Source organism: Macrobrachium nipponense, chromosome 49 (genome assembly GCF_015104395.2).
Source record: "Macrobrachium nipponense isolate FS-2020 chromosome 49, ASM1510439v2, whole genome shotgun sequence".
Classification (NCBI taxonomy): Eukaryota; Metazoa; Arthropoda; class Malacostraca; order Decapoda; family Palaemonidae; genus Macrobrachium; species Macrobrachium nipponense.
In genome coordinates, this window is record NC_087224.1 from 11,725,152 (window position 1) to 11,746,194 (window position 21,043).

General features: G+C 38.4%; 1 protein-coding gene across 1 annotated transcript in view; it reads left to right on the forward strand.

The window, feature by feature from the left end:
- LOC135205206 (uncharacterized) overlaps positions 1-21,043 on the forward strand; it is a 167,050-nt gene that overhangs the window by 39,326 nt on the left and 106,681 nt on the right. Inside the window, exons 10-27 of the mRNA XM_064235569.1 lie at positions 36-180; positions 639-820; positions 1,806-1,933; positions 3,157-3,239; positions 4,189-4,368; positions 5,498-5,733; positions 6,182-6,306; positions 6,436-6,565; positions 6,685-6,806; positions 9,479-9,606; positions 10,205-10,450; positions 12,163-12,350; positions 12,632-12,768; positions 13,371-13,508; positions 15,679-15,830; positions 17,321-17,523; positions 18,837-18,949; positions 19,438-19,721. Of these exons, the coding sequence (XP_064091639.1) occupies positions 36-180; positions 639-820; positions 1,806-1,933; positions 3,157-3,239; positions 4,189-4,368; positions 5,498-5,733; positions 6,182-6,306; positions 6,436-6,565; positions 6,685-6,806; positions 9,479-9,606; positions 10,205-10,450; positions 12,163-12,350; positions 12,632-12,768; positions 13,371-13,508; positions 15,679-15,830; positions 17,321-17,523; positions 18,837-18,949; positions 19,438-19,721 (2,920 nt within the window). The remainder of the gene's footprint in view (positions 1-35; positions 181-638; positions 821-1,805; positions 1,934-3,156; positions 3,240-4,188; positions 4,369-5,497; positions 5,734-6,181; positions 6,307-6,435; positions 6,566-6,684; positions 6,807-9,478; positions 9,607-10,204; positions 10,451-12,162; positions 12,351-12,631; positions 12,769-13,370; positions 13,509-15,678; positions 15,831-17,320; positions 17,524-18,836; positions 18,950-19,437; positions 19,722-21,043) is intronic.

Genomic DNA, 21,043 nt, shown 5'->3' on the forward strand with positions numbered 1-21,043 from the left:
CTTATAACATCCTATGGCTTTTTCTCTGTTTACAGTCTCACAAACCTTTTTGACTTGGCTGAGGAGTTCGTTCAACCTACAGAACTTAGCAACTCTAAGGAGGTTCGAATGCTCAGCAACTCTAAGGAGGTTCGAATGCTCCTGTCTCCGGAAACTATGACAAGGATTTCATCTGAGGAGGTGAGGCTGAAAGAAAAACATAGATAGATAGATAGAGAAACTTGAAATGGTAAGGGTTTTTGTAATATTAACTAAGGAAGATATAAGTGAATTATCATTGGGAAGATCTTGTAAAAAGAATTTGATCACTTTAGGTAGAAGCAAAAGGAAATCACTGAAGTCTCTGAGTTAATTTACTTCAAATGTTACCTCTTGAATTATGAGTCTTCTTTGGTCTCTTGTTCAAGAGTATATGTTAATTTTCTATTACTTTATCGGTCCATACGCAGATCATTTAAATTAATTTTGGGGCTTTTACAATCATCAGACATAATTTGGTTAATAGATTTCAGCTCCTCTGCTGTAGGAAAGTGTAATCCCAGTAATATAGTCCTTCTCAAAAGTTGCACATTTTTAGATGAATCGCACAGGTAAAACCTTGTACTGAAGCTAATGGCAAACATTCTTGGTACTTTCAGCACAGTTCTGACCCCTATGCACAGTTGCTGACAACTGCTATTCAGGCTGTCAATAAAACTGAGTTCCAGGTCATGGGAATTACGAAAGCCACTGAAGATGTCCCAGAACTTCACACGGCTGTCATGCTTGTGACAACGTTGCTGCCGACTCTTCTTACGCCTGGGCCTACAAATTTTACTGTGTAAGAGGAAACAATGTTCGTAAGGGAGTCCCTGGTTAATGGCGGCATCAGCTAACGGCACTTCAGTTTTATGGCAATTTTGGTTAATAACGACATTTATCAGATTTTCGGCGCTGGTAACCAGATTATTAACCAGTTAACAGCACCGTTAAGTGGATCACATGCACTTTTGGCATGGTGAATGCCACTGATTTGGTTGATGGTAGTTTTCAGCACACGCAATAACCGAACCCTGCCATTAACCCGGGACTGCTTTATGTGGTTAATGCGCATAAGTTGTCCATTTTGTTTGAGAGACTTATTCTTACAATAGACAGTGAATTTAAGTGACTCTAGAGCACTTCAGTAGCCTCAGCTTCAAGACAGAAAAGTGCTATTTTTCCATTGAAGATCTTTATGAAAGCCTTTTTTAACTTTTTAAATGTGATATATATATGCATGTTGTTACAGACGAATGAACCTAGAGCTCTCTGTAGCTATTTAATGATTACAAAAAGCATAAAACCCTCATTGAATAGACTTACTACATGTCTCCTCTATTGTCACCCGGGGAGGACAAACAAGATCCACTCGGATTTTATTGTTTTAGATTTACGACCAATATTTCAGCTAAGTGCGCTAATCAGAGGGAAAGTCTCTGTTCTTCATATTTTTGAAATAAAGTACTACCTCACCTTTTCACGGATTTTTGTGGAACATATTTTTCACATTTCCATGGGAACTTTTACCAGTTCACGAATTTTTCTATGGACCGTATCTCTAAAATGATCACCAATTCGCTCGTTTTGTATTAAATTAGACAGTAAACTGTTAAAATAGGCACTTATAAGTGTTTTAGTTTAAAGGATACATGGTATTTGGCAGTTATAAACAGGTATAAGCATTTTTAGGGGGCTTTTGCATTTCCGTGATGGGTTCCAGAACCTATCCCCACGAAAAAGTGGGGTAGTACTGCACAGTCTAATTCTTTGTTCCATCTTTTCAGCCTTGGAGATTCGATGGTCGTAGCCACTGATCGCATGCTGCCGGAAGTTCGGGTGAAATTAGACAAGATGCTTCCGCTGGTTCACACGTCCTTGCACTTGGCAACAAAGGCGTTAAGAGTTACCAGCAGTGCGTAAAACCTTTGGAACATTATTTCATCCAAATTCTTTTGCATTGTTTTCATATTTACTGAGAATATGTACGGATGCTACTCTACTTACGAACAAGTTACATTCTAAACGGCTATTCGTATCTTGATTTCTTCGTAAGTCTAACTTGAAATAGTACTCATGGTCATTACGTACAGTATTATTTATGTTTCTTCATACTACAAGGCAATACTAGTACTGTGCTGCATTTTATACAGTATTTTTTAAATACAAATGCTATTTAAAACCTAAATACATTAAATACATTAAACAAATTATAATAATAATACGGTACAGTACAGTTCAGTTTTAATATACAATCACGGTTGTTTGCATCTGAAAGTTCGTAAGTTGAACGTTTGTAAGTAGAGGAGCGTCTGCATCACTTGTCTTATGCTCTCTTTCTCTTTTTTCCAAACTCTGAATTCACTTGATTCGTGGAATATCCTATTTGTCACCTGCAGTTCATTGAGTTGCTTTGAAGGATTTGTTTGTCTGAAGAATTCGTTCAGCTACTGCTGTAAGGGCCAAGAGGATTTTTAGAAAGTTTCTGTTCAAGAATGTTGACTTTACTTTGCTGAAAAGGAAACAAACTTAGTTTATTACTTTTTCAGCAAAGTAAAGTCAACATTGTCTTTATGGAAAGGTCCTAAGTAAAATCATTTTTATATACTAGCTTAACACTAAAGATGAGTTGGAATATAAGTGACAAAAGTCATCGATAACATCGGTTAACCATCGGGTGATCTAATAAGCATTGCCTCCCTAAATCCTCTTTCTTTATCTTAAGATGACGTTACTGTACCTCTCATACACATACTATTGAGGCTGCTGTGCCATAACTGAGGGAGATCCTTACTTACCCATTCTGAAGACATTGTTGCTCCCATGAAGTCACTACAGCCATCTTACCCCCTCGGAATTATCAGCATTCCTTTCCTCCACTATTAGATCTGTTACTCCCTTTAGACTTTAGCTACTCACTTTGATCTTTCATGTTTGTTTATATTTTCAACCGGAAGCCTTGAGGGCTCACGTATCCCGGCCTTCACAATGAAAAAGCTCAATAGATGGCACATTTCAGCTCTCTCTCTCTCTCTCTCTCTCTCTCTCTCTCTCTCTCTCTCTCTCTCTCTCTCTCTCTGAGCTGAAATCTGCAACAAAACCAAAACTGAAATCTCTCTTAACATTTCCACCCTGAAGGCGCGGCACTGTGGCTCGGTAACGTCCCTTCAGCTGTGGCATTAGAACTCCTCAAGACCTTTGCCAACGTGACGTTGACCAGGGTAAGTGCTGTGGGTCACTGTGACAAAAGCAAACCTCTTATATGGCTCTTCTTATTGGTTCTTTTATTATCAGTGCTGCTGATCAGTTTGAATGGTCAAGTTTAGCTTGATGAAAGACTTGAGATGTTAACAGTTAAATTAAGACATGGGAATTTAATTTATATATCTGGAAAAGTTTGAAAACAAATAGGAACAAGAGTTCTTAGGTGCAGATTTTGCTGAACAAATGTGCACTTATACGAACACACACACACATGTATATATACAGTGGACCCCCGTATTCGCGTTCTCCGGATTTGCGGACTCAAACATTCGCGGATTTCTCTCGGGAACGTTTCACCGCATTATTCGTTGAAAATTTGCACATTCGCGGTATTTTTCTATGAGAAATATCCAGAAATTCCTGGTTTTTATAATCAATTTCATCATAAAATGCACTTTTTGTGATAAAACTATTAAAAAAACCAAGTATAAACATTTTTAGTGGGTTTTTCTTGAGTTTTCACTAACAAAATAGGAGGTTTTAAGCATTTTCATAGGGGTTCCAACTATTTGCGGGTTCTGATTATTCATTCGGGCTCTGGTACGCATCCCCCGCAAATACAGGGGGACCACTGTATTATATTATATATTATTCTTATATATCTATATATATATTATAATATATCATATATTATAATATATATATATAGATATATATATAAAATATATATATATATATCTATATCTATCTATATATATATCTATATATTATATCTATATATATATATATATATATCCCTATATATATCTATCTATATATATATATATATATATATATATATATATATATATATATATCTATCTATATATATACACACACACACTTAACATATTATAAAATGTTTTTTCTGTAAGTTACGTATCTGCTATATCACAGTTAACATTTCTCCTCTACAATGCTAAACAGGTACTCGTGCAAGAGAAGAGGCTGGCTACGTGGACTTGTGCTAAAAGTTCTTGGCCAAACATCAGTTCGAGTGACTGGGAGACATTTGAAAAAATCCTCTGTGACCGGGACAGCGTCAGAAATCTGTACGAGATCGAGGCTCTGATGGAACCTTTGTCTGATCCCAGTGCACTGCAGGAGGTAGGTGGCTTTGCCTGTGAGATGACGTCACTTTGATGATTACCATTTGCCTAATGTACTTCTTTTTCCTTCGTGTTCTTTCTGTTTAATCGACATTAACCTACGTAATGTACTTCTTTCTCCTTGTTCTCTCTGTTTACTCCCTTTTTGGCAATTGCTTCCTCTTAGAACTTACCATCATCTCTTCAGCAAAATTATTGCAGGATTTCGTTAATTCGGTCGGATGAATTCTACTTTCTCACATTTCTTCAACTAGCTTTTTCTCTTTTACTTCCGGTCTCTCTTCTTTCTCTACACTTGTCGAATTTCAGGAAATTTTGTTATAGAGAGTTGCTTGCACATTCCTCTTTTGCATCTAGTTTATGGATTTCTTCAATACTTTTCATTAATCCCATATATTTTGTCTCCTTAGGGGGCTATAGCCATCAGTACACCTCATGCGATGTGCTGTAGGCATAACTAAAGGTCTGCAGAGTCCCTTAGGCCCCTAGCTGCAACCCCTTTCATTCCTTTTACTGTACCTCCATTCATATTATCATTTTCCCTCTTGCTATCCACCCTCTCCTAACAGTTATTTCATAGTGCAACTGCTAAAGGTTTTCCTCCTGTTACACCTGTCAAACCTACTTACTCTCAATTTCCTTTCCAGCACTGGATGGCCTCATAGGTCCCAGTGCTTGGCTTTTGGCCTAAACTCTATACGTATTCCATTCCAGCATTTTGTATTGCACTTTTGGCGTTCGTCTCATTGTCAAAAATCAAATGAGTTACTGTTTTGGTCCACATTGTTTCATTTTATTTTCCTATTTTAGGTTATTACCATATTATCATATTTATTTGTAGCTGTTGGTGTTCCACGTTGGCCAAGTGGGTTTCGCGCTCGGCTGCCAGTCCGGTGGTCCGGAGTTCGATCCTTGACTCGGCCAACGCGGAACCAGAGGAATTTATTTCTGGTGATAGAAATTCATTTCTCGATATAATGTGGTTAGAATCCCACAATAAGCTGTAGGTCCCGTTGCTAGGTAAACAATTGGTTCCTAGACACGTAAAAATATCTAATCCTTCGGGCCAGCCCTAGGCCTAGGAGAGCTCAGTGGTCAGGTAAAACTAAGATATACTTACTTTGTAGCTGCTGGACTCGTTCTCCGCATCCACCGTTAAAGACCTCATGCAAGAACTGGAGGAGACCATCAAGACTGTCACCTCTTCGTTTAACGTTTTGTTCCAAGACGAACCCAAGAGACGGAAGCGTTCTGTCGCTGAGGCTGTCGGTGGTTACTTGGGCGAAATCCCCGCGGTGGATCTGGAGATCATACAGAAGATGGAGTATGGTTTCACTGACACCAAGGGCTTATTGCAAAACATGTGAGTTCCCCTTATAAAATTCCGCCTTATGAGCTGCGAATTGCAGTTTATGTTAACATTTGTATATCTGTTTGTGCGAGCTTCTTGTATGGATTAATTCCTATATAGAAAGATTTAATTGTTGACGTTGCACAGTTATTCACAATTATAATGAGAGACCTCAAGGAATGGTAACCAGAGAATATCAATTTAGCAGACTGAAGGTTTACAATTATTATTTTGACTCTAAAGTTAATGCTGATCAGATCAGTCTGCAGCGTGACTTCTTTCATGACAGGGTTAGCCAACTGATTTCTGTTTATAATCACATCAAATTCATTACTCCTTACTTCTGTATGGACCATACAAATACCTAACTCACATACCCTCCTTATTATGATATTAGCTTTGCACGTAAATCCAATTTTTTATTCAAAAAATCAAGAACTTTGGTTTATCTCCTTAACAGTACCCAAATCTGCATCACAATGGCCCGAAGTAGTTTGAGTGAATTGGAAAGAGCAGACCTCCTTCACCTGATACGTCAAGAAATCGTTTTCCTGCTTAGTGCTCAGCCTGTAGAGGTCTTCTCTGGTAGGTTTAAATTACGTTATATTATCTGGAAAGCTCATGAAAACATTTCTATACCTTGTTCATGTATCCCTGTAAAAACGAGAGGATTATATGACTCAGGAATGATTTTGTACAATGTTTCTTTCGCAGACGTTGTTGCATCTGTTTTGGACACCGTCCTTCAAGTTCTGCGCGTTGTGAAATCGCCATGGCATCTTCAAGACCTTGATCTTAATCGCCATATGTCTAATATCTTATTCCGGGTGGTTCCAAACAACGCGTAAGGATATCTACATTTTATTCTCTGCTCATTGCATATATCTAATGACAATTCTCAGGCCTAGATTGGTCGATCTGATAAGTAACCAAAACTAGAGGGAAAAGGGTTTTCTTTTGCAGCTTTGATGGTGTGTCAGCAGTCTTGCAGATGCTGGAAAGCCCCACGATTGAGGTGCCAGCCCCTGTGCCGCAGCTTCTGGGGTTACTCAGCGCAGTGCATGATATCTTGCTTCAAGTCCAGAGTAAGTTCAGCATTATCTGTTTGAGGGGAGCACTGCGAGGCTTACAATCATTAAGATATGAATATCTAATGCCAATACCAGCCATTTACGAGTGTTGAAAGAGTACAATCGACCCCCGTATTCGCAGGGGATGCATACCACAACCCCCTGCAAAATACTAAAATCTTTGAATACTTGTCGCCCCCTGAAAATGCTTATAGTACAAGGGAAATATTTATACTCTTGACAATAGATGGCGTTAGTGGCTAGGCAGTCAGTTGCTTCGCCTGTTGGTAAACTGGGAGATCCTTGTTTAGGGAACTGTTTTGGGAGAATCATATTTTGGAAATTGTGTGTTCTGGTTGACCAACCAACCCACCTGGCCTACTTGATGCACTAGCCCAATGGGTGATGCCCAGCATAGTGGCATGTGTGCTGCAATAGTGACATTGCAAGCTGTTAATAGCCAGAGGTGCCTGAAGTAGGAATTATTTCACTGATAAGGATATACCACTGGACTACTAGTTGCTGATATGATAGGCTGTTAAGGTTTTTATTTGTGTAAAGATTTAAGGTTGCATTATTAATGAAAGTGAGGATTGCAGGTTTTGGCCGAGGGTATTGATGTTATTAGTTTAAACTGTAATTTCGGTAGATCTAGGGTGCTATTCCACGGCGACCTAGACTATGGCAGTTGCAGTTTTTCTATGCAGTTTTACTTCCTGAATAAGAATTTTAAGTAATATTTGTTCGGACGACTGTAATTACCACCCAGGGGCCAGTACTAAACACGGCGAAATACATTGGATGCCCCAATCCCGTTCGTCAGGAAATCCACGAAGAGTTGAAGCAGCAAATCTGGAACTGCGAATAGGTGGAAGTCCACTGTATTTGTTTCTTAGTTAGTTTTCTATATAAGAAATAGTTTTCTCCTGGTGATACCACTTTCTTCATCTGTGCACGAAGAATTTAAGATACATATCTAACCACCCTTTTATTAAAAGTACACAAATTGGAAACCTTACCTGTTGTCAATGGTGCCCTCTGTCTGCAAACATGTCATTAGGCTATTAAGATCATGTAGGTATTAAAAATATACTATTTATTACCCAAAGCAGATGAATATAGAATAATGATTAACAAGTCATAATGACAAAAACCCAAATCTGCCCATAAAGAAAACTAGGAAGTTATCACTCTACCCTCCTGACCAAGAATTCACTCCTAGACCCAGAATGTCAATAGGTTCATTATATTAGTCAGGTTAGAGAATCCCGTCTCTAGTACCATGGAATAGAACCCATCTGTAATAAAGATAACAATGGATAAAAGATGCACTTCACACATCACTCTTTTCAAAGTAATTAAGTAAAAGAATGTATTTCACACTTCTCTCTCTTTTCAAACGTAATGGTTTTCTAAGTCTTACAAAAATATGTGCCATACCTTTACGATGGGGGTTTTCTCTCCCGACACCTGACGTGTACCAACTGACCTCTTTCTTCTCACCAAAAGGAATGAGACTTTCACAAGTGCCTTGGTCTATTAGACCTGTAACATACGTGCAAACAAATGTGCATGCTTGACGACAAGACGAGTGGTCTCTCGGTTAAAACGCTTACGTACCAAATTCCTTCACTCAAGAAAGCTCCCCCTACCGCTCAGCCTGTCTCCAAGCAAGACATGATATGTGATTCACTAACATTACACACTTGTAAGACATACTAGACTAAAAACGAACTTGATAGCCACAGGAATGAATAGATAAATTTGAACTTAATAGCAAACGCTGTTGTTCTGTTTTCCACAAACTAGTTACTGTACATGGGGTGATAGCAGAAGTGTCACATATATTTTAACTGAAGAGGTAGGGTGGTGGGGGCATTGTAGGGAGTTGGGATGAGTGGCTTTTGTAGCATAAAGGCCAAACACACACACCCATACACAACTCCAAAATACCTGCCATCTCGTCTTGGGAAAATTCCAAACACAGTAGATGTCAGGGTAACAGAGAAACCGACAAGGCGCCAGCAACTGCTTATTGCGTACCCAGATCAGATTGGAATGCTTCCAGTGAAAAACACACTTGTGGTTCTCTTGGTTAATGATAGTGGCAGTCAAAGACTTCATTAGACTGAATATTGTTAGTTATGAAATAACTAGAAATAATTATGCAATCACCAATGTAGTATTGAATTAATATAATTTTTTTAAAGTCAGGTCAGTATGTTTTCAAACCCATTTGGCACAAGAGGTTCGAATGAGATTCCAAAGAAAAATGAATTGTTAAAATTCCTTAATCCAGTTCTTTTGTTAATGCAGAACAGCTGTTCTTAATCTAAAAAAATTAACCACAGAGTGTAATAACCTTTGTATGCATAAGTTATTTTTTGTTCTTTTTTTGTTTTTGTTTTTTTTTTGTTTTACAAAGATTGTCCTAAACTTGGGACTTCTGACAAGCAATAAGGGATTAAATAGGGTAAAGAAAGTTATGTGAGTTGGGATATTTTTTGTTTAGGTACATTACAGTAGTTATTAACCAAGCTCTTGCCATTCCTACACAATAGGAACGCCCAAGGACTTTATGAAAGTAGATAAAAATCAAGCTGCTGTCTTATGCCACGATTCTGGGTGGTGGGTCAGGTTATGTGAAACTGAAAATACAACGTTGACCCAAAGTTTGTCATTTTCAGGTACTGGGTCTCTGCAAGAATGGTTCAAGGTGAAGTTACCTTACACTTATGGCCTTCTACAGGACAGCGTAGTTGTACCGCGGGTCCTGGCAATCCCTTACCTTTGGACTTTGAATGGAGTGCCGGAGGTTTGTGTTAGAGATGTTCCTGTCAGGATAAAAGAATCATATTACTCTATAACACATATATATCTATATATATATATATATATATAAATATATATACTTATATATATTATATATATATAGATATAATATATATTATTAATATAATATATATATATATATATATAGATATGTTAATAAAAGGATCCTATTAAAATGCCAAAATATAGAAAGTGAGTACTATATTTCAGAGACTGCTGTCTCTCTCTTCAGGTAGTTAAAGTACTTACTTTCTATATAATTTGGCATTTTTATGGGCTCCTTTTATTAGATGGAATTCTGTTGTAATAGAACATTTTTCCCGTCATATGTATACATATATATAGTATACATATATTTATGTATGTATACCGTATATAGTATGCATATGTATTAGATACTGCTCATGAAATACCCAACCATAGGTTTACTAATGTGTTTGTTGTTCTTAGACTCAAATTCTCTCCCAATAGGGCCTTCTGACTCGAAATGTATTCACATCTTGAAATTTGACTGGTAACTGTTTGATTTCCCCACCAAAGCCCGATTGATTCCCTTCATAATCTCTCCTAATCTCCTGCAGGAAGCCTTCACCTTGGTGGTAAATGGGACTCAAGACTGGATGAAGTATCCCTGTGGGTCTGTAACTTTGACTACAACTTATCCGTCTTCTTCTGACATTGATAAACTGCCCGAGTCTTGGTCCGATCTGGAGGACATCAAGGAGAATGTCAGAAGACTCGAAAAGTATTTATGTGAAAATGGCACAAGGATTTCCCAGGAGATAGCTTCCTTTGATCCAAAGTTATCACAAAGTATGCGGGATCTCGTAAGTAATCACACAGGATTCCATCGGACTGAAAAAGCTGCACTACATGACAGTCAACATTATCATCATCATCATCCTGGCTTCAGTATGAGTGAAAGTTGTGGGTTGAGTCAGGATGTGACAAGGGAACTTCATTGTAAATACAGGCAGTCCCCGGGTTACGACGGGTTCGGCTTACAACGTTCTGAGGTTAAGGCGCTTTAAGATTATATTCATCAGAAATTATTTCCAGGGTAACGATGCATGTTCCAGAGTTACGACGCCTACAACACTCGTCTGGCACAAGAAATAGGACACCAAAAATGCAAAATAATCAATATTTGTTTTTGATGAAAAATGCAATAAGAATGCAGTTTACATAGTTTTCAATGCACCCAAAGCATTAGAAGTAAGGTTTTCTAAGGATTTTTGATGATGTTTCGGCTTACGACGATTTTCAGCTTACGACGCGTCTCAAAAACGGAACCCCCGTCGTAACCCAGGGACTGCCTGTACTTTTTGTTTTCACTCTAAGCTCTTTTCCCAAATGGGAATGGCACCGTTGCATTCATCTTTTTCCGGCTGAATCAAGGAATAACAAACAATGCGAGAGACTCTTACCAAATTAGCTGCTTCATATGACTTCATAGAAGAATCTTCAGCATCACGTCTCATCATGCTACCTACGCTGTACCATTCAACTCTTATGTTGCTTCATCTCTCTCCTCTTCAGCTTTATCTATTCAACATTCTCTAGATGCCTTACGTCACCATACCATCTAAAAAGACTCGTAGGCCACCAGCCTTTATTTCCAAATGACTCATCCTTTCTGACGAACCATTTCATTAATTTCACTGATTTTCCTTTCATTCAGATCCAACATCCAGACTTGATCATCATGAAGGGAATCTGCCTTACAATCCTTTCATGCATCCCAGCTTTTCATGACATAATATTCATTTTCTCTTTCAAAGCTTTTGCTTACACCCTGCTACATTCCTTGCTTCGCCTTTTGTTTCACATCTTTTATCTTACCAACATGTTACATTTATCCTCAAATACAACTTGCATCCATTTACATACTGACATTCCTTTCTCAATTTCCTGACTCCCATTTATCATCATTACCTAATTCTTTCTAACATTTAGATTTAACTATCTCCTCCTAAGACACCTTCAGATTCTTGCTTGTTGCTGAGGCTCTCGTCACTTCAACCCAGTAACATTGCAGGATCAGCATAAAGCAGCCACCCTAACTCTGTTCACAACCTGTTTTCTGGTCTTCTGTCCTTTCTTAAATTTCTTTCTTTACTCCATCTGTAAAATATGAAACAAAGGTTAAACCATCACATGCCTTTGTATCAGTCCCACTTTTACACCCAACAAATTAATCTTCTCTCTAAAGATAAGATTTTTCAATACTGGGCTCACTTTGGTCATGAAGATTTTCCCCTTTACTCTCAAAATTTAGAAATATTTTTTCTCGACTGATATCACTCTCACACTATCTCGAGACTCACACTGCTTTTCCACTACCAACTTTTTTCTCATCTCTCTTACTTTCTCAGTCAAACCCAAACCATACATACATTATGTACATACATGCATACTTTTTTACGTACATACATATATTATACGTGTGCATGTGCGTCAAAGACAAGTAGCAGTAATTTTGCAGTTATTGTAAGATCATTTAGAATATTTTCTTTAACTTTTTCCACTTCATCTGCAGGTTGAAAATGCAGTTCCCAGTCACATTAATGTGAGTCATTCGATGCATCTGGTGAAGAACTTCGCCACGACTTTGGTCCAGTCCAGCCCGAAATTCACGCAGGAGTTGACAGACGTCATGCTTACGTTTATGGAAGAGATGCGACAGGCCTTCTCTTTGCCTTCTTTCGATGAAAATCAGATTTACAGGTACGTCTTCAGAATTTCATGAACCTAAGTCATTAGTGAGTGTATTGTTCATCAAAAATGCTACTATTCCTTGCATCCCTATAAGTCTGCAGTGTTACCTCTTGAAGGAATTTTATGCTTTATCATAGTAGTTTATAGAACTGCAAGCACTGCAAAAGTGCTTGTTCCTTAGAATAGGTTTTATCTACTGCCTTTTTAAGTGTTACAATCCATCGTACCTTTCTTAAGCGTTGTACTACCTGATTCATTTTACGATGTCCATTTCAACATCGTCTTTACAGAGCAATGGCAGGGACAGTGGAAGTCACCCTGCATTGGTTTGACAAGTTTCCCAGCACCCAGTCCCTCTATTCACAGATCCAGTTCTTCATGTACCATGCAAATGCCATTGGAAGGGCCATCATCGAACTCTTGAATGGTATGAATAGATTAGTCTGTATGTTCAGTATGAGACACAAGAACAAAGTTTGCAGAAATTAGATATTTACCTAGATACTGATACTGCAGTAGTAGCAAGTATAGTCCTGGGAAGTGCCTCTGGTTTAGGGTATTATGTAGTTAACATGTACCCCAAAACACTGGCACTTCGCAAGACCGCTTACTATCACGGTGCCACTCAAAATGTACCTCAGCGTGGAGGAGCACAAAGTGAATTGCTGTTTATTCCAGTTAAGTGGCAGAGGAGTCTCTTCACTTTGGGTCAACAGCATCCATATTATGTATATCTCTTGTGCAGTCTGCAAGAAAAATAATAATGTTCTTACAGATTTAAATGGTGTGAAAGTTGCCAAATATTAAAGGCCTCAGAGTTTGTAGAGTCTGACTAATCTGTTTCTCTGTGAAACTGGAATTAGAGATATTGCTGGTGCACTGGGTTACTCTCAGTTTTGGCAGTGAAAACACATTGAAGACTTTTCATTGATATAAAGTATCTTGCAAATTTTTCAAAAAATTGTGTATTGTGCACAGCCTTCCATTAAAACAGTGCAGTGTCATCTTGCATCTCATTTTTCATTACAGGGCCACCATCATTGGGAAGGTTTATAGGTCTGCCTGAAGACTACCTACCGGTTATTTTCCTACAGAGAGACCCGAAAGGAACTGCTGATTTTCTCCTTCAGGAACTGACAAAGTATTTTGTCTCCTCAGTGACGGCAAGTCATTCACTTTTTTGGTCATAGTCAGATAATATTTTTTTTATACAAACTGAGGTTACTGGTGGTTCCTTTTCGTGTTCACATAATGCTTATGTGATATGAAATAGGTATATTGGTAACGTAACTCTGCTAGTTGGAACATCCATCAGGTGGCTCGTGAGAAAAACAAACGGAAAAGGCCACTGCCACTTTCAGCTTTTCTTTTACCTTTCATTGTGTAACTAATACCTCAAAAAGCAATATTCCTTATCACCTATGCTAAAATGCTTAGCACATCAATGTATCTACATTTTCACTCCCTTTTGCGACCCTTCCTACTCCAAATACACTAAGCTTAAAATTAATGTTCACAGTTTTTAATGCTGGCTTCGTTTTTTGTTCATCCTTAACATTTTTTTCCTATAAAATGAAAGCTGCTTCGAAATTCCTCTCATATAGATGTAAGATTTTGCTTCCAAAGATATCCCACTTCCATTTACCTGCTATGGTTTACTTATTTCCCTCAACCCTCCTCTCTTTCGACAGTGTTCTTTTATACTTGCTTCAAAATGCATAAATACACATAACAGTTCAAGTCCTCCACTTTGCATGTTGACATTTATGTACCAGCCTTTAACCTTATTACTTTACTCCTGCTGAATTTCATTCTCAACGTCCTACTCTTGCAAAACCCTTTGAAACTTGGATTTGCAGCCTCTCTTTTTGCTGTCAGCAGACAATAATTTGTCCTGCAAACATCAACTACTCCACACTCAAATGTGAACCGTAAACTTATCCTACAATTTTGTACCTTAACACGGGCAGTTCTAAAGTCATAGCAGAGATCCGTTCCTGTGGCTCGACTTACGTCGAATCCAACTTGAGTCGGATCATAACTTTAAAAAATGTATAAAAATGAAATGAAAAGTGATGAAAGGCCAACCTAAATTACTTATTGTAAGAACGTGGAGACATAAAACAAAAACATCTGATTTTTCACGTAGATTTTAGAGAGCGCCTCAGCGGCGTGGTTGGTATGGTATTAGCGTGCCACCTCGGTGGTCGCGGGTTCGATTCCCGGCCATTCCATTGAGGAGTGAGAGATGTGTATTTCTGGTGATAGAAGTTCACCCTCGACGTGGTTCGGAAGTCACGTAAAGCCGTTGGTCCCGTTGCTGAATAACCACTGGTTCCATGCAATGTAAAAGCACCATACAGACAAACAAACAAATGCAGATTTGAGAATTTTTTTCTTGTCTCTATCACACAAGTATCGTGATTTTGGAAGCCAAAATATTTATGGAACTGAGGCTCCAAAATATTGGGGTAAAGAACATGTATTGTATGGCATTTGGGTGTCTCAAACCTGAGTATGTTGGTCTGCAAAGATGTTTGTAGCACAGTCGACCTGCCTATTTGTGGTTCTGGATTAACGGCTTCACTTATTTGCGGATTTTTAAGTGGAAGTATATCCACATATTCGCGGAAAATTTGCATTTTCCATGAATCTTTCAAAGAGAAATAGGATCCACTAATTACTGTTTTTTTATTTGTTCTTGCCTCAATACATTTTTCATGGTAAATCCATTAAAATAGGCAGGTATAAGCATTCTCAGAGGGACTTTTGGGGTTTGAACTATCAAAATAGGCAGTAATAGGTGTTTTTCTGGGGGATGTCAAGTTTTCGCCGTTTTAAGCTATTCGGAGGCGGTTGTTGTGGCAGTCAACCATATCGTATAAAACAAGGTTCCGTCTTCCAGCACTACCGAAAGTACCCACAGGAGGTTTGCGATCAAACAGGTGATTGAATGAAATGTTGGCATGCAAAGTGAACTTAGAGTCAAAAATGATTTTATACCTTTGGTTGTCTAATTTCTTTACCGAAACTCAAATTCATATTCATCCTTTTACATTCAGACTTTCAGATTGTCACTGAACAGCCATTTTAGAAGAATAAGTTAATGTGCATGGTTCAGTAAGTCTTAAGAATAAATAAATGAATTCATCTAAATTGATATAAATTAATATTTTTCTTTTGATGATATTTAATGAAAGATGGAAAACCTACACAAATGTAGCAGAAACGTCACTAAATTGTCAGTTAATAAATGTGAATGTATAAAGTTTACAAAAACTACACAAGTCTGTTGTTTTTTCTTGGCCTACTGACATTTCATTTTCTTTCCAGGGAGAGCTTTCCATGGACTGGATGGCTGCAGTCAACTCCACGTGTGAAAGGAGTGTCAATCAGAGCTCCCTTGTGGCGCTTGCCTGCTACATCTCTACCCACCCTGAACCGCCCAATTTGCAGTCACCACTCGCAAGTGCTCTGGTCGATGCTCTGGTAAGAGTCGATCTCTGTTCAACCATCATGTAAAAGGGCCAACTGATCAGGATTTCTTTCGTCTAGTGTTAGATGTCTGTGATATGATGATAGCGATGGTGTGCATGTATGTGGGTGTGTGTATTTATATGACATAGTGCTTGCAAAAGCTTTTCATATATTTGTCATAGTTAGCGAGACACCTTTGAACTTGATCATATTCATAGTAACTCTAGAGAACTATACTACTTGCCTTATCATCCATAACTTTAATGGGTATTATTCGAATGCACAGAGACCCAGGTTCATGTAAATGCACACATGAAACAAACACACAAACATATACTAAAGTGTATATATACATATACTGGATTTGGATAAGAACAAAGATAGTATTAATATCCACCTGTGGCAAAACAGAAATGTTTGAAGTTAGAGTTGGTTAACATGAAGTGTCGGCACTAAGTCAATTTATGTTTATGGATGTATTGAGTGAAGGGATCTACAGGTGTTGGTAAATGTAGTTGATCTGGTGAAGAAGAATTGCAAAAAAGGGCAAGAGAACAGCAGGCGTCGTTTTAAGTGGGGTAAGGTCAATGTGGGTAAAAGAGAGGTTGTGATTTCCAGCAAGTAGGAAGGGGACAGGTTATTCGAATAGGCCTAAATTTAAAACAGGTAGAGAATTTCAGATACTGAGGATTTGCTTTGAAGCAGGAGGGAAGGTATGAAGCTGTGGTTGAAAGTAGGATAAAAGCAACTTGGAGGAAATGAAGGGAGGTAGCAGGGCTAGTGTGAGACACAAGAATGCCAAATAAACTTAAAGATCTATTGGCTTGTAATCAGACCGGTGTGATGTATGGTTCAGAAACATGGGCATTCAAAAGAAAAGGAACAGAAGCTGAGGTTAATTTTGGGAATCTCACTGCGTGAAAGGCTGCAAAATGAAGAAATTAGAAGTACTACCTGGTAGGTAATGATTACTGGTTGGTAACGATTACTGATATAATAAGAGAGTCGAGATTCAGATCATAGGGGCATATGGTGAGGATGAGTGAGGAAGAAGGAGTGGAAAGGACTGGTGGTGGAATCAGGGGTAGAATTTCAAGGAGGCTCAGAATAAGGAGTAATACAGTGAAGGAGGATTTGAGGAAGAGTGTAGTGAAGGAAAATGATTTCAGTAGGTAGTTGGAGAGGAGTATGCGTAAAGGCACTGGAGGACACCTTAGCATATTGATACCAGTGGGGAAGAAGACGAATGCAAACATATGTTAGGTTGTACAGAATATACCTTGGGTTGGGAGATGTTGAGGTTGCCGGCTACTAGTTTAAATGTGAAATGGATAAGAGGACAGGACAGCTTTTGAGTTCAAAATGAAAGTCAGTACTACACTGGGATGTTGCACATTGATTCAGCATTTGCTCTTCAAGGGCATTTCAAGGTCATTCCATATTTCAAGGCAATGACGATGTCAAACCTAGCAATTTACTAAAAGATAACAACCATCTTCCAGACCTCCTTCCAGCATGGCAACTTGGTCGTTCCTCGTGTGCTATTGGAGGATTTGGAGTCAACCGGAGAATTTCTCGTCAGTGCCGTAGCCAGCTTTAATCCAGAAAATATCACAGAGTTTGCCAGTCTGCGGAAGCTTTGGGAGGCAATCGTTGCGGAGTCAAGGCTCTTTTACGAAGGCCTTGAGAAAGCGCAGATGAACTGGTGAGTCTTGTTCAGTGTGCTCCGGATATGAAGCCCATGTAGTAATCTGCGAGTCTCCTGACTCCAGAGTCTGATACTTTTCACAGTTCATATGTTTGAATATAAATGTGGTAGTGATCTTGAGTTTACCCATTCTTGGTAGCCAGCCTGTGTCAGCAGAAATGATAACTTAAACAGGGTGCAGTAAAGAAAGATCATAAACATTCTAATTGTTGTAAGAAGCTTAAGATTTCCTGGCCATTCACCACTGCCATTCCGCTAGCTCTCACTTATCTTATAAACACATGGTGCCTTTTCATTGTTCCAACCTTTGAAATTCTCATCAGTTCCCTGTACATACATTCTCAAATTTGCTTTGTACCCTTGATTTAAATCTGCCTGTCTTCTATACTCTACTTACATTCAACAACTACAGAATATTCATTCCATCAGCACAGTACCTTTCCTTTTATGTCCGTCCCAGAATCAATACCCTCCTAGACTCTGCAGCTGTGTACTTACTAAAGTATTTGCTGTTCTGATTTCTTTCTTTTAAAGTGTCCTGCTGACCAACTAGCCTGTTCTGACTCAGTCTTAGTGGTTGTGATTGACAGTATGTTCCCGTTTTGAGTGAGAACATGAGAAATGTGATCATCCCTGAATAACCACTGGTTCCATGCAACGTAAAAACACGATACAAACAAACATCTATCTACTGTTCCTAAGATATTTTCATGTTAAACAAAAATTCCTTTTCATCTCTTTCAACTTTTTAATAAATTCTTAGTATAAATATAGATTGGTTTTTAAAATAGATAATCTGCCCTGTAACTTCTGTGACGAGTGAAGAATATACATATAAATTGATACAGTTTGAAAATACCATGAACCATTTTGCCCATGTGATTTTGTTATTTGTGAGTGGCTTCAGCAGGTGCCTAGTTTCAAACCTAAAAACTACACAGTTTTTAGATATGTAAGTAGCCAATTGTTCTGTAAGTTTTGTGACAAGTATTTTATTTTTTCTCCTGGTACATATTTGTCACTTAGTTACGAAAGCTGCTATTGTCATAGTTTTTCCATTCTTTAACCATAGTAGTACAAATGAACTGACATTCAGGACATTTGGTCAACAAATAATTCACTCTACAATTGGCAATCTCAAAATTCTGTCCAAACATTTAACATCAGATAAAATATGGATTTGCTGATTCAGCACAGGCAAGTGTGCTTGAACCACCAGGGGTCTAAAATGTATGCAGTGTACAATACCAGAGATAAATACCTTGAGTGAATTTGGAAGTCATGATGATAGCAACACTTTCATTTTTCAGGCTGTTCATGACACTAGACTTTGCAGCATCACAGAACGAGCAATTGACTGAAGTTCTAACTGATGTAGAAGTCATCCTGTCTTGGCTAAAGGATCAGATTCCTCGAAACATGGGTAATGTTGTCCATAATGTACTACTTATGTTTCTACATGAGAGGAAGAGACATGAGTGGTGCGTCCTTTGCACTGTTTCCATGATTGGTATACGAGAGGCTTAATTAAGAAGTATCTCCCCTATAACCCAGGGGGCGTCATTTTGGGGGGAACTGAGGAGCACTTGCCACTCTTAGATACTGATGCCACCCCCACCACCCCAAAGACTTGGTTTGCTCCCCTAGCCTTTTGAAATAATATAATACATAATAATAATAAACTTCACTCGAAGGTGGATCTTATATGGCTTCAAAATGCTCCAAAATGATGCACAAACTTCCAAAACTTTCTTGGGGGCCCTTACAGTCACCCCATCTATACCATAGACTTTTGTCACCTGGGCCCCCCAACAAGAAAAATGTGATATAATGCCACTGATATAGTAACCTAACTGCTCGAAGAACCTTGAATTACTTCTGTAAAAGATAGAGTATTATTTTCATCCGCAGACACATTTCTGTTAAATCTTCCGCCATCTTTGAAGAAGATCCATAATACTCTAAACTCGTCTTGGATTGACCTTATGGATGGACTACACTTCAACATCGAAAGAAACCCACAGCTGATCAGCATGAATCTAAGCGATGTTTGCTCCACTTCAGATTTTCAGAGTCCAGAAGGTGACTCTTTGCAATTCAAAGATACCCTGGAAGACATCTGTTCCATCCTCATGTCATTCGAATTTCAAGAACTGAAGGATTGGTTTCAATATGATCAGCTCATCAGTGATATGGTAAGTACTTTGCCAATTTTCAGTGTTACATAAATGTAAACCGCAATGAAAACTACTTTCTATTTGGCACAAATTTCATGCCGCTTAGTGGAATGCTGTTAGTACTACTAACACAACATAATGACATATGTTTATACACCACATATGCCATACAGATGCAAAAATATGAGTTTCTAATAGTTTCTAACTGGAAATTGTATGAAGAGTGGGTGATACTACATACGTGATGCCACCCAGCATCTTCCAGTCCCACGTCAAAATAACTACGTTGCTTACAACTGCACCTTTTACATTTTTCTCAAGTTACAGCAGCACTTCGTCAAATATTGTGTGTATCATGAAAGAACTTTAATATGTCATAAAATATATACATGAACAGGAAGTGATATCTCTAAACACATTAATTGTTCTTTCCAAAAGTATAAGCACCTCTTTTATTTATTTTGAGATTCATCTAAGGAGTTCTCCTAAGAGCATATGACCCTTCGTCAGGTGTGTGATCACAACAAAACATGGGCTCGATAAGCAACAAATTTGCCTTTTGTGTTTTGTGTGCGCGTGGTCTAAATTGGCCGCCATTGAGGCATTAAGAAATATACTTTTGAGCATGATGGCGATGCTGTTGTAAGACAGAGAGATATTCTAAGGAGCTGAGTTTAGAATGGTTAATTTTGGACAGGGTGTTTCTGTAATTATAAGATTTTAGTAACTAAGAGCACAGAAGAGCTGAGGAGAAGTGAACTGTTGATGTAGTCAAGTCTGACGGTTGACCGCTACAAAACTACTAAACTTTTAATTGTGCCTGATGGCTGATCGTTACACTATCACAAACTCATGAAGTATTTGAATTCCCTGGCCAGAGGCACCACTCGTGCGCACTGGCCCTTCGAAGGGCTTCTAGAACAAGCTAATCAGAGGCCAAAAATGTTTAGTAGATTCCAGAGGAAATAGACTTCTGTGCAGACCAAATTTTGTTCTCAGCTTTTGCACTTTCTCATTTCTAAGGCGAAATGTGAATGGAAGACAGGATGTTGACTGTGGTGAAGATGCAAGTTGTTTGTCAGTCGACGTTCAACACTGAGTAAGATGGATGAAAAGGATTAGAAATGTGAGATATATAGACTGGGAATAAGGTAACCATTGACAAATACATATAAAAGTGTTTTAAGGAGGTTTGATCGTGTGGAGAGAATTAAGAGTGGTAGCTGTGTAAAAATGTATGAAATTCAGAAGTCTTCGGATGAAGGAGGAGGCAGCCTAGGAAGTGGTGGGCAGATGAAGTGGGAGATACTGGGACAGAATGTCATTAACGTCTAGGAGTC